Below are 14450 nucleotides of genomic sequence, written 5' to 3'. Positions count from 1 at the left end.
TTGTGCCTTTCTAAAGCACACTCTAGATGTATCAATAATAATAATTTATTTAGAATGGGATTTACTGCAATGAAATGGCAATGTTTAGGATAATCCATTCGTTTTTTCAATAACTGTTTAATCTTTAATAAATGGTCCCTGTCTGTTTTGGACACAGACTTGCAGGCTTCTTGTATCCATACATTCTTTTTCTCTTAAACCTGGCTTCCAATACTTGACAAAAAAATCTAATTCCCTGGAGCAATTCAGCTTGGCTCTAAGGAACTGCCCCTTTGGGATATTTTTAACACATCCCATAGAAAGGCCCACTGCTGGCATGTAATAGGCCATTCCTATCAGTGGCTTTCCTGTAAAGATTGCTTTCAACATTCCCATTTTGGACAAACAGTGTAACATCAAGATAACTGTGAGGTGAGGAAGCGTAGATTAATTCTTAACCTTTTTCCTTAGGTGTTATAAATTTAAGTCAGTGAACCAGTTTTGTAATCCTACAGTTTATAACCAGTCACACACCTGACATATTACATGGGGACCCACTGTAAACAGCATGTTGACCCATAATTTACTAATCTCTTTCTTAATGCTTTAAAATTATAGGGAAAATAATAACCCTTTTAGTAGTCCTGACATATAATACTAGTGACTATTTAATGGCTATTAAGTAATGACGGGAAAGCTAGCTTTTTGTGTGTCTATTTAAATGAAAAGTAAGTTCTTCCATACCAAAATGAACTGAAAAAAATAAAGGAAATTATGTCTAGACATTATTTACTTATAATAGTTACATTTGAACCGGAAGTCATTTCACCTAATAAATATTACAATCAATCATGTTTTTTAGAATGTGTTAAAATGACAATATACGTCAGTAAGCAATGTGCATCTTATAACTTCTGAGTAATCTGTGGTGTGCTTTCTGCATACAATGTGTACCAGTTAGGAGCAAAACTATTTACAGATTTATGACTTGCAGTCATAGAGAAACATCTGTAGCTATGCATCCAATCTGTGATAGCCTTCAATTAGAAAAAAAGAAAATAAAAATCTAATATACACTGGCATATTCAGAATAATTATAGGCTTGCTTTTGATGCCAATGAAGGACAAGCACATGCTTTCATGAGTGTTGTAACCTGGTTGTATAAATAAGGAAAAGAAAAGCTTTAATGTATACATCTCACATCTGGAATGCCACACCTCTGTTTCTTTATTACCATTTTTGCCAGCACCCAGGGCTTTTGATTCTCTATAGGGTGTGCTCCATTTGTTCTTGTGTGTGTGTGTGTGTGTGTGTGTATATATATATATATATACACACACACACACACACACCATGGCAAACTTATTCACATGTCTCTCTCTTTTTCTAGCTTTCCCTATAGTTACTATATCACAATATCTTGGTATCTAGGTATTAAATGAGAGGGGGGCAAATATATTGGCAGACTGATTTGCATGTCTCTATTGCAGGACTTGTACAAATGAAGCAATGCTTAACTTGGTGTGTACATTATAGCCAACTGGTTACTAACAGCCAATTATACAGCCTTGAAATTCTCAAGTTAGGTAAATACATATTTAGAGCTAAATATACAGAGTATTGTTCTTTGGAATATATCACTTTAGCTCATTGAAAGCCACAATGAAAAAAATGTGTAGAACTCGCATATTTCGGCATATCTTGTTTCCTTCCATGGCTTTCTTTCTAAACCCTTTGGGGGCTGGCAATATCTACTAAGGAAGTCTGCAAATGATTTGCAGTAATGTGCACATTCTTTAACTTTTTGCTTACAAAAAAGCCAACGTTGATATTCAGTTTTGTACTTTATATTAGGGATGTCACAAATTTACAATGGGAACCACAATTCCCAGAACTCTTATCAAGTCACTAGTTTTCTAAGGATGCTGGGGGCTTTTTTCTAACTCAATGAATTAATAATAGAGACATGCCTATTTTATTTGGTCTTTAGAATTTGTAGCACTTTAATTTTAACACAGATGATGATTTTTTTCAATAGAAAGCCAAATAAAGTATTAAATGGAAGAAGAGAAAACTAACATTACCTCATACAACCACCAATTCAATGTAATAGCCAAAGAAAGGAGCAAGTCATACTAAACCTGTTTTTATTGAAATGTATTCTTATTTGTAATGCTAATTACACACACTTGAGTATAAAGCTCTCATTAGTTAGCACTGGATATTGTTCCTGTGCTTATTTGTTTTTTTAATACCTTGTAGAAGAACATAACTTTTAAATATATATGGTAAAATTAAATAATTAATGGAGACAAACAAAAAAGGAATAAGGTGCTAAAAGAAAGTATTTACACTTGCATATTAGGTACAATATAAAGTAACGAGGAGGTCTTACCCTCTCATTTACTCAATATTGCTCTTATCCTTGACCACTGATTATTAGAAGTACCAATACACCGTATTATTTTATTAGACTTACTCTGTACTGGTGAGTTATTTTGTATTAATGAGTTACGGTCTGTGTTCAGTGCTCTTTGAGAGGCTCTCTTCAGACTTTTTTGGGGTAACCCCGTTTTAAAAATCTCAGTTGTAGATCTTTTGCCTTGTTTTAGAAATCAACAATATCTGAACAATTCTGTCTTACTTGGTATACCTCTTTAAGGGGAGTGGGGTCAAAGCTGTCATAGTATAATAAGCTATTGGTAGATGTAAATCCACAAAAATTCATTTGGTGCCTTTAGCGATTAAAATATAACCTTTAATTTCATTAATTAAAAAAATGAAATTGAATGAATTTTTGTGGATTTATTAGAATAGAGGTAGCAAATACCAGGTGTACAGCAGAAATGATATTGAAGCCGGATCTTTGTTTATTGTTATTGGTAGATGTACTTTTGCAGTACACACTTGATTTAGATATCCGTTATGCATATACAGTGGAGGAAATAATTATTTGACCCCTCTCTGATTTTGTAAGTTTGTCCAATGACAAAGAAATGAAAAGTCTCAGAACAGTATCATTTCAATGGTAGGTTTATTTTAACAGTGGCAGATAGCACATCAAAAGGAAAATCGAAAAAATAACTTTAAATAAAAGATAGCAACTGATTTGCATTTCATTGAGTGAAATAAGTTTTTGAACCCCGACCAACCATTAAGAGTTCTGGCTCCCACAGAGTGGTTAGACACTTCTACTCAATTAGTCAACCTCATTAAGGACACCTGTCTTAACTAGTCACCTGTATAAAAGACACCTGTCCACAGAATCAATCAATCAAGCAGACTCCAAACTCTCCAACATGGGAAAGACCAAAGAGCTGTCCAAGGATGTCAGAGACAAAATTGTAGACCTGCACAAGGCTGGAATGGGCTACAAAACCATTAGCAAGAAGCTGGGAGAGAAGGTGACAACTGTTGGTGCGATTGTTCGAAAATGGAAGGAGCACAAAATGACCATCAATCGACCTCGCTCTGGGGCTCCACGCAAGATCTCACCTCGTGGGGTGTCAATGATTCTGAGAAAGGTGAAAAAGCATCCTAGAACTACACGGGAGGAGTTAGTTAATGACCTCAAATTAGCAGGGACCACAGTCACCAACATTACACCGCAATGGATTAAAATCCTGCAGGGCTCGCAAGGTCCCCCTGCTCAAGAAGGCACATGTGCAGGCCCGTCTGAAGTTTGCCAATGAACACCTGAATGATTCTGTGAGTGACTGGGAGAAGGTGCTGTGGTCTGATGAGACCAAAATAGAGCTCTTTGGCATTCACTCAACTCGCTGTGTTTGGAGGAAGAAAAATGCTGCCTATGACCCCCAAAACACCGTCCCCACCGTCAAGCATGGGGGTGGAAACATTTTGCTTTGGGGGTGTTTTTCTGCTAAGGGCACAGGACAACTTATTCGCATTAACGGAGCCATGTATCGTGAAATCCTGAACGACAACCTCCTTCCCTCTGCCAGGAAACTGAAAATGGGTCGTGGATGGGTGTTCCAGCACGACAATGACCCAAAACATACAGCAAAGGCAATAAAGGAGTGGCTCAAGAAGAAGCACATTAAGGTCATGGAGTGGCCTAGTCAGTCTCCGGACCTTAATCCAATAGAAAACCTATGGAGGGAGCTCAAGCTCAGAGTTGCACAGAGACAGCCTCGAAACCTTAGGGATTTAGAGATGATCTGCAAAGAGGAGTGGACCAACATTCCTCCTAAAATGTGCGCAAACTTGGTCATCAATTACAAGAAACGTTTGACCTCTGTGCTTGCAAACAAGGGTTTTTCCACTAAGTATTAAGTCTTTTTTTGTTAGAGGGTTCAAAAACTTATTTCACTCAATGAAATGCAAATCAGTTGCTATCTTTTATTTAAAGTTATTTTTTCGATTTTCCTTTTGATGTGCTATCTGCCACTGTTAAAATAAACCTACCATTGAAATGATACTGTTCTGAGACTTTTCATTTCTTTGTCATTGGACAAACTTACAAAATCAGTGAGGGGTCAAATAATTATTTCCTCCACTGTATAGTACAGGTATAGGACCCATTATCCAGAATGCTCGGGACCAAGGGTATTCCGGATAAGGGGTCTTGCCGTAATTTGGATCTCAATACCTTAAATCTACTAAAAAATCAATAAAACATTAATTAAACCCAATAGGATTGTTTTGCATCCAATAAGGATTAATTATATCTTAGTTGGAATCAATTACAAGGTTCTGTTTTATTTCTACATAGAAAAAGGAAATCCGTTTTAAAATTCTGAATTATTTGATTAAAATGGAGTCTATGGGAGACGGGCATTCCGTAATTCGGAGCTTTCTGGATAACGGGTTTCCGGATAAGGGGTCCGATACCTGTATTAAGTCTGAAAAAGGTAGTTTATTCTCAGAAAATTCACTGGTAAACAGTAATCCAAGTTCATTGTCATTAAAAAATTCAGTAAATCCAAATCTTGGTGGCATGCCAAGTAATCATAACATCTTTGATGTAACTCTTCCACAGTTTGATTTTTGGTAAGTATCCTTTGACTGAGGGGTTGAAGACAGTGTTAGCCTCCTGCCAATCTAAGAATAGGTTTGTGTAGCTGGGCGCACAGACACTGCCAATAACCGTGCCCCTAATTTGAACAAGAGAAAAAAATTATATGTGGGTATACATTTTCATTTTTTTGATTGGTTTTATGGCTAAAACTGTTCTGTTGTGATTGGCTTTTTTTTTTTAACTTAAATAGGATACAAAGGGAAGTGACATGTCATATTTCAGAACTTTATGTATTAAGGTTTTCAGAATAATAGATCTCATACCTGTAGGAATAATTAATGGCATTGTGCACAGCAGTTCACTGTTTCCCCACTTAGTCATATTACAGTAGGGCTAATGGCACACAGGGCTGAGGTTCAGCTTTTCCCTACCTGAGAGAAGCTGATGTGCTTCCATCTCTTTGCACTGACAGGCATGGAGTCTGCCTGTTTGCAGAGGCACAGAAGAGCCAGTTAGCTTGATGTAGGAATTTTGCAGAGATAGCCAGTTAACTTTACGTTCTTTTTCATCCTGATTGCTCGGCTGTTGCTTACCCTCATACAGGCTTCAGTCACATCAAGCTATTTTTTAGCTTTGATTTCCTCTCTTTGCATTACTGCTCACATTAGATAAGATAGAATTTTTTTTGGAAATTGTTGCCACTGGTGAACAAGTCATTCTTGTGCTTTTGCAGAAAAATTGATTTTAGTAAAAATATACCAGAATTCCAGAGAATTATCAGCTGTTTAGAGGAAACATTCTGGATGTTGTATTTTAAAGGTTATGGGAAAATTGAGTCAAGGTTTCCAGCAGCACATAGCTTTTCTAAACACAGCTTGTAACAGTATTGTTTATATGGACTACATAAATAGTTATGCTGCATCTAGACATTTTACACGTGGTGTTTTTTATGATTTGTTAGTCTCAAATGAGTCCTTTTTTTCCATAGTTTGGAATCCATCAGATATTGCATCCAGTCATTGGGTCTGTGTCACTGAGGATTCTTGGAAAAATAAGTTGTAGTGCACAGTGCTTGACTCGCTCAAGCTTCAGCTCTAAGCTGTACACTAAGGGGCTGATTTACTAACCCACGAATCCGACCCGAATTGGAAAAGTTCCGACTTGAAAACGAATATTTTGCGACTTTTACGTATGTTTTTCGGATTCTGTACGAATTTTTCGGATCCAATACGATTTTTGCGTAAAAACGCGAGTTTTTCGTATCCATTACGAAAGTTGCGTAAAAAGTTGCGCATTTTGCGTAGCGTTAAAACTTACGCGAAAAGTTGCGCATTTTTCGTAGCGTTAAAACTTAACGCTACGAAAAATGCGCAACTTTTCGCGTAAGTTTTAACGCTACGCAAAATGCGCAACTTTTTGCGCAACTTTCGTAATGGATAGGAAAACTCGCGTTTTTACGCAAAAATCGTAATGGATCCGAAAAATTCGTAAAGAATCCGAAAAAATCGCAAAACATACGAAAAAATCGCAAAGTACCGATCATTACGAAAAAAACGCAATCGGACTCCATTCGACCCGTTCGTGGGTAAGTAAATCAGCCCCTAATGATTTTAACTTTGTAAACAAATAAAGATGCAGCTTAATCTTCCTGTTTCTGGACATCTGCTACTAGAATATCCACTTCAAAACCTGAGGCACTGTGGCCATATTCACTTTTTGGCTTTTTAGAAATTTGCATTTGTGGACACTGACAGGTGGATATTATGCAGGTCAGTTCTTCTGAAACACAGGGGGGATCAGAGCAGATATGTTTTTAAATACTATACGAATTTAAACCAGTGGTGAAGGTGTATTTTAAGTGTTTGGTTCAGTATTTGGTAGAAGCGGAAAAATTGTAGATTTGGTGCATCCCTAGTATAAAAGTACTAGAGCCTTTATATGGTCATGGAAAAATTGCCATTGAGCAAGATTGGCAATAAGAAAAATCTTTTAAGTGCCAAATCTAGTCTCTCGCTAGGTGGCCCTGTTTTAATCATGAACCTTCTTTCAGTGTGCTACTTAAATAGGGCAAGTTTCGCCCATGTTAGTACATAACATGTTGAAAGATGGACAGAATGTTTTCTAAAATTTTAAATGCCTTTATTGACACAATGCCTTCTGTAATATAAAGCAACATAGGGTTGCCACCTGCCAAGTTTTGAACTGGACAGTCCCTTTTTACAGGGGTTGTCCGGTTTAAAAAGAGAACTGAAACCTATACAAAACTTTGTCAATATAATAATCTATGACCATGTAACCTGCCCCCCCCCCCCATCAGGGTTGGCAACCCTGGCAGCCACATGGGGTTTTTCAAGCTAAAAGGCACCTGTTTTCACTTATTCTTAAATAACTTTTGTAACATTGCCTCCTATCCAGGGGTGATGCAAAGAGCTGCAAAAAGCCTTTGGTAACTTTAAGAGAAAAATTAAAAACAGCTATATGTAAGAAAAGCTAAAATCAGCTTTCCAATAATACTCATTTTTGTCTTCTCTCATTTCTAAACGCAATCCACATTTCTATTTTTGGAGAACAGTTCACAGTCTGTAAAGCATTTTAAGAACATAGGCTCCAAAGGCAATAAAATATTACGGTGCAATGGTGTATAAACATTGTAGATATAAGACTCTTTTGGAAGATTTTAAACGTAATTCTACAGATGCCCAATTATTAAAACTTAGTTGAAAAATGTGAGACATTGTCCTGTCAAAAATCATTTTTAAAAATTAAAAATTTGTTTTTATTTCTTTAGGATAACAAAACCTTTAACATTTGCTGACTGTGTTGGGAATGAGCTACCTTTGGGATGGGAAATTGTTCGCGATCAACAGATAGGCGTATACTACATGGACCACATTAACCGTAAGTATTATTTTAATTCTTTCTAGAAAATTTTCAGTCATAATGTATGGGTCACTTAGAAGTGTTTTGCTTAGCCCTGTCATTGCATACTGTTTCAGGGCTCAACCCACTGGGTATTTTCTAGTAGCCTGATTATTTATATTATAATGTAGGGTTGTATTATTCCAGTATGCCAGCCCTCTCCCTCTATGTCAGTGGTTCTCAACCTCCCTAATGGCGCGACCCTTTAATACAGTCCCTCATGTTGCGGTGACCCCCCAACCATGAAATTATTCCTAAGACCATTGGAAATATGTGTTTTCCGATGGTCTTAGGCGACCCCTGTGAAAGGGTTATTCGACCCCCAAAGGGGTCCCGACCCACAGGTTGAGAACCGCTGCTCTATGTGGTCTATGAAACACCAGACTGTGTTATGACTGAAAGTATGCATTTTTTTAATAGTCCCAAGATACCTTGGCAGTTTAAAGGGAAAACAAAAACATTTGTTGGGTTTTCCACCAATAGTTTCTGATGTATTAATCAATTTTTCATGGTATAGCAATTTGTGCATCTGGTTTAAGAATTCAAGAGAAGCTAACATTGCTGCTAAGCTTTTAGAGAAAAAGAAAGGTATTGCACTTCGAAAAGCTGTCAAACGCATTTTGAGAGACTGACACATTGATATTTTTTGATAAACGTGTCAGTTCTTTAAAACACATTCCTGACTGTCAGAAACATTTTCCTGAAACTTAGGAAAGTGTAAATAAAAGTTACAGAATTTTAATTCAATTTAGAATTCTCTTACAGCTACATCATGGTTTCTTTTTAATCAGCCAATATTTATATCAGTATGACAGCTGCACTTTACAAAATGTTCCTAATAATAAAAAAAGGCAGATTCTTTAAACCTGTTCAAATAAAAACTAGACAACAGATTAAACACAAGTGTATGTATGTGGGGTATATACAGTATACAAGTAAAAAGATATAATATCGACATGTAAATAAGTTGTTTTCAATTATTGGTGTAAGTGGCCTTGTAAGTGTTCAGTGGCAGGTTGCTGCTATACACATACAGGACCATTATTTTAGGGCAAAGTCAGACCTAGGGTATGATTTCGTAGGTAGGCAATGAGATCCAATCTCGTCAGCAGCTCCTTGTAGCTGCATTGACCGACACAACTTTGCCCTGAGGGCGTTTTCAGGCTAACCTCTGCTTCACTCAGGCTGAAGCTGTGCTGAGCATATCCACTTCTCTCAGCCTACCTATGAAATACAGGCAGAGAGAAGCGGACCATATACCAGATCTTACTTTGTCCAAAAAGTTGGGGCACCAAACAGTCTTTTATCACATATCTGTTTATTGCACAATGGGTCAACATTTTAACCCATGTCCTAGGGGCCTGTGCTTTGTACTGTTTTATTAATGGGGTCAGATTCTATTGAAATGAGGATTCTATTGAAGTGAGGATGTTACTCAAAAATAGCCCCTCAAAAATCTCTTGTAGGACAAGATCTGATCCCTGGAGGGTCCAGTAAGTGCACACATTTTTATCAGATTCTGTGTCATCTGTCTTATAGAACTTACACAGGTTGAGGACCCACGAGAGCAGTGGAGACGAGAACAGGAACGTATGCTGAAAGAATACTTGGTAGTAGCCCAGGAGGCTCTTAATGCCAAGAAGGAGATTTACCAAATTAAGCAGCAGCGTTTTGAATTGGCACAAGAAGAGTTTCAACAGTTGCATGATCTCTGTGAAGATGACAGTCGTTCTTATGTCAGCTGTAAGTAACCTGCTACCTTATTATCACTGCCTTACAGCTGTTTAAATATTCAGTATTCAAACACTATTATGGAAAGAATTTACTTACCTAAAAGAGTTTATGGTATAACTTTGGGTAGTGTAAACATGCAGTAAATGATGGCATATTAGTGTGTATGCAAGTAATGTTAAAACTGAGATTGGGAAAATAAAGTCTTAAAGAACCATTACACATTAGAGGTCTAAAGTTCTTAGTACAGAGAAATACAGAACTGGCATACATTTATGGGGTCTCCCTGTACTGGAGATTGCTTGCTTTTAGTGGCACCAGCCAACAACTTCTCTTACTGCTAGAATTTATTATTATGAGTGAAAAACTGTGGGGGGGGGGGGGTCTATGTAAGGTTATGGGCAGCATAACCAGTATGTGGTCCTGCTCTAGAATGTACTGTTACTTTGCTGGGCAGGTTGTTTTCAGCCAGTTTGATATAGCATGGGCTAGGATAGAACTAAAAATATTTGTATTTTTTCCAATATGAAGGTGAAATAAAGAAATAAAAGATTGTGCTAACTTTCATTTTGTTTGCACATCTAATTATGTTTATTTTAATTAAAGCCATTATAGTACAAATAGATTTTACTCTGTATCTAAACAATAGACAATAGTGGTAGAATGTAATGTAAGTCACTACAAGTCATGGTAAAAGCTCTGTACTCTTCTCCCTCAGCCATTCCCATTCTTTGTCAGCCCTCCTTCTGTGTCAGCTGTCATGCATCATCCACTCTAACCCTAACTCAGGGATCTCCAAACTTTTTTACTTATGAACCACATTCAAATGTAAAAAGAGTTAGGGAGCAACACAAGCATGAAAAATGTTCCTGGGGTTACAAATAGGGGCTTTGGCAGTTTCTGTGTGGACTGGCAGCCTGTTTGGCAGTACTCTGTTTGGCAGTACACCTTTTTATGCAACCAAATTTTGCCCAAAAGCCAGGAATACAAAAATAAGCATCTGCTTTGAGGCCACTGGGAGCAACATCCAAGGAACTGGTGACCAACATGTTGCTCACAAGCCACTGGTTGGGAATCTCAGCCCTTACTCTAAGGGCTGTGGCACAAGCGGAGATTAGTCGCCCTCAACAAATCTCCCTTGTTGCGGGTGACTAATCTCCCCGAAATGCCATCCCACCGGCGAAAATGTAAATCGCCGGTGGGATGGCATATGTGGCACCGCAATTTCCCCGAAATCGCAGAAGTTTCCTCTGAAGGCAACTTCCGCAATTTTGGGGAAATAGCAGTGCCATGTATGCCATCACGCCGGCGATTTACATACTCGGCGGGCGACTAGTCTCCCCGTCTGCCACAGCCCTAAGTAAGTGACGCAAACATTACAGTTTTAGGTTGAAAACTTCACCAAAAAATATAATGAACTCGGACCGACACCCCAACGTATGACACAAACCCAAATTCAAAGGGCAAAGTAGAGTATGTGCCTTTGTCATGGATTTTCGGAAGAGGACAATGAAAAAGCAGAACTATAGGGAGAATAGGGAGGAGGACATGCAGTAGTGCTGACAGTAGATGTAAGAACATGCATTGAAAAGACCTAATCATAGAGGTAGGATACCTGATGCATGACAACTGTTCAGAGTACAACGAGGAACAGAATGCATGAAAATATGTGGATAAGATTCAATTTGTTGTGGTACCTCAGACTTGATGCAGTAAAAGGCACAGGTGGGACAGACTAATTACTACAGGTTATCCTAAATGTTCATAGTTACATAGCATTAGAAGCCCATCAAGTTCAACCCTTCCAAGCAAACCCAGCACACACAAACCTATACTGTCCTATCTATACACTCACATACATAAACCATATATACCAACATCAATACTAACTGTAGGTTTTAGTAACACAATAGCCTTGAATACTGTGCTTGTTCAAGAACTCATCCAGGCCCCTCTTAAAGACATTAGCAGAATCTGCCATCACAACATCACTAGGAAGGGAATTCCACCACCTTACTGCCCTCGCCGTGAGAAACCACCTACGCTGCTTCAAATGAAAGTTCCATTCCTCTAATCTAAAGGGGTGGCCTCTGGTGCGCCAATTGTTTTTTATGGGAATAAAGAACGTCCCCTATCTGCCTATAATCCCCTCTAATGTACTTGTACAGCCAGCTTATGTCTTGCCTCATCTTGGTTTATACTAAACATAGTAATTGCTTTCACCTTAAAATTGTTACAATCACTCTTTTATACAGATGCAAATTACTGGAGCAGTACAATGTATACTGACACTTAAAGGCCACCTATGAAGCTAAAACTACTTCCCCCACTGGCAGTGTGGGCTAATAGAGCCCACACTCTGGTTAGGGGAAACAATAGTCTTGTTTTGAAAAAAAATTATCCCCCTACAGTGCTAGGCTGCCCGCACCAGAAGGGAGCCGGTTTGGACAGCAACCTTGTGGCATTCGCATGCGCATTACAAGCAAGTGACACAACTCACTCATTGTGCACATGCATGTGATGTAGGCAGGTGAGTCACATCCACGGCTCCTACATCACACGCATGCTCATAATGAGCGAGCAGAGAGTCTCCCTTGCGGTGCAGGCAGCCTAGCGCCGATGTGGACTGTTTTTTTAAAAAAAGAGATACATTTGATTATTTTAGTTGAGATTTAAGATATAAGTTTAAAAAGTGTACCGTGGGAGAATATATGCAACATTTTTATTGCTGTCAATTTATGGAAAACATACAATTATTTCTGAAACATATTAAGTAGAATAATGCATTTTATTACATATACATTATAATGTGTGTAAAAGACAAATGTGTAATTATTCACAATAATTATACTTACTCTTTCAAGGTAAACTATACACACCTAAACAAATCAATGTAAAGTTGCTCATACTGCTCTTTTGAGCATATTTGCAATTAAGCTTTTTTTTCTGGCTAGCAGGAAAAGCAGGGCCACTGCACTTGCAAATAAATAATATTAGCAGTGTACAACATCTAATAACATGAAAACTAAATAGGTATGTAATAGTTTCCCTATTATCCTATTTTTGTTTTTGATGTGAGGCACTTTTGATTTGATTTGGTTAGATTAATTCAACCTAAATATACACATAGTTATATATAGAACATATAGTAAAAAAAATAAATATTATCAAGGAAATTTGGAAGCCTTTTCTCTCCATATTTAGGCTTTCAGCTGGTTCTTAATGACTTTATGTTACATTAGAGGTTACAAAGATACCTTGTCTGCTGCTACACTTAGGGCTTTCGCCAAGAGCAAACGCAGGTCTTGCCAAAGAATTAAATTACATTTGTCATTTTGATCAGTGACAACATCATAATTTGGGTTATAAATCTGAGCAGATTTTATTTCCCTTGAAAACACCAATAAGTCTCTATTTAGCAGACACAAGATGCAGTATGGTGTTGATATGTGCCCTTACACGTGGTATTCACATTCCGTTGCTTGCAGAAATATAAATGCTTCCCAGTACAGGTTATGGAAATTATGCAGCAATTGAACTTTTAATGAAAGGACAGAATTATGTACATTCTGCCTGCACTCTTAAAGGAAAAACCTACTGTATTTATAAATAAGCCTTTTATTTTTATTCAGACATTAAAACGATGTGGCCATTCCCAGACCATTCCATCTCGGTTATATCTGCATTTATGTTCAGAAATGGGAGCTGCTGTTATTATTATTTGGGTACATAGCCTTTCTGTTTGTGAAGCACTTTCATAAGTGCATATTTTGCGTGTGTGTTCAATGAAACATGCAGTCATGAGTGAGCACAGAAAAAAAGGCTGCTGCTGCACATTGGCTCCTGCTTCTCTGTGCATTTCCAGAAAGCTTCTTCTCTGTCAGGCATGCCCAGAAGGCTCTCCTCTTGGACTATCCTGTAGAAGAGATAAGGAGAGCTCAGCAGGAAGAGGGTCGGGGCTTCACACTGTACCAGGAAGTAGAGAAAAGGAGCTGGAGATTTTAACCAGATCAGACTGAATGCAGGGACTAAGGTATATTATTCTGGGGGTTGTTTAGAGTAGTTTAAAAAAAAAAAAAAAAAGTTTACTTCTTCTTTAAGACCACAACCAAAGTGGTACCTAAAAATGTATAAAGTATATAAATAGTAAAACGTTGTTTCTGCTGATGGAAATTTACGTTTACAAAGCTAAATACAGTTTTCAAAACATCTTCTTTACCCTTCTGGCACTCCAGGTAAGCAAAATCATTCACAGGCTTGGTGGATTCATTCAGATATAAGCCTTTTTTTAATAACAGATCAAACTTTGTGCTACATTTTCTCTCCCCTATATTTATACATCCTAAAGGGATCATCCCAGAGGAAGGGCATTAAACATGTTAGCACAGATATAGCATGCAGGTTGATCTATTAATAAAAATAATATGCTCTGAACAAATGTATTGTCTATGAATGACTGCTTATATGGCCAACCCCAAGGAGAAAATTACGATTTTTTGTTTATGAAACAACTGTGCTCCAGAGCAAAAATTGTTGCATTGACAGCCAGGGCCGGACCTAGTGGTAGGCAAAAGAGACACATGCCTAGGGCACAACAGTGGGAGGGCATTAGGTGCGTACCTCTTCTGTTTTTCTACCCCTACTTTGAGCCCTCGCCCCCCCCTCCCCAATTCTTTTGCAGCATGCACAATTAATGTAAAGTAAGCCAGAAAACGTATATGTCTGTGTTTTCAAATCATAGCACCCATGCTTCTCACATTGTAGTCAAATTAAATGTATATGCAATTTTAAATCATATCCCACTGATGTGAAATGCCACCGTTTTTATTGGAATGACACTAA

At 37.8% G+C, this 14450-nt stretch overlaps 1 protein-coding gene across 2 annotated transcripts in view; it reads left to right on the top strand.

Moving 5' to 3' along the window:
• Positions 1-14450, top strand: part of wwc3 (WWC family member 3) — a 127069-nt gene that overhangs the window by 49517 nt on the left and 63102 nt on the right. For both annotated transcript variants that reach the window (XM_002932795.5, XM_018091556.2), the window contains exons 2-3: positions 7747-7856; positions 9417-9620. In XM_002932795.5, the coding sequence (XP_002932841.2) occupies positions 7747-7856; positions 9417-9620 (314 nt within the window). The remainder of the gene's footprint in view (positions 1-7746; positions 7857-9416; positions 9621-14450) is intronic.

The sequence above is a fragment of the Xenopus tropicalis genome, chromosome 2 (assembly GCF_000004195.4).
Source record: "Xenopus tropicalis strain Nigerian chromosome 2, UCB_Xtro_10.0, whole genome shotgun sequence".
Lineage (NCBI taxonomy): Eukaryota > Metazoa > Chordata > Amphibia > Anura > Pipidae > Xenopus > Xenopus tropicalis.
This window is presented reverse-complemented; position numbering and strand designations above follow the sequence as displayed.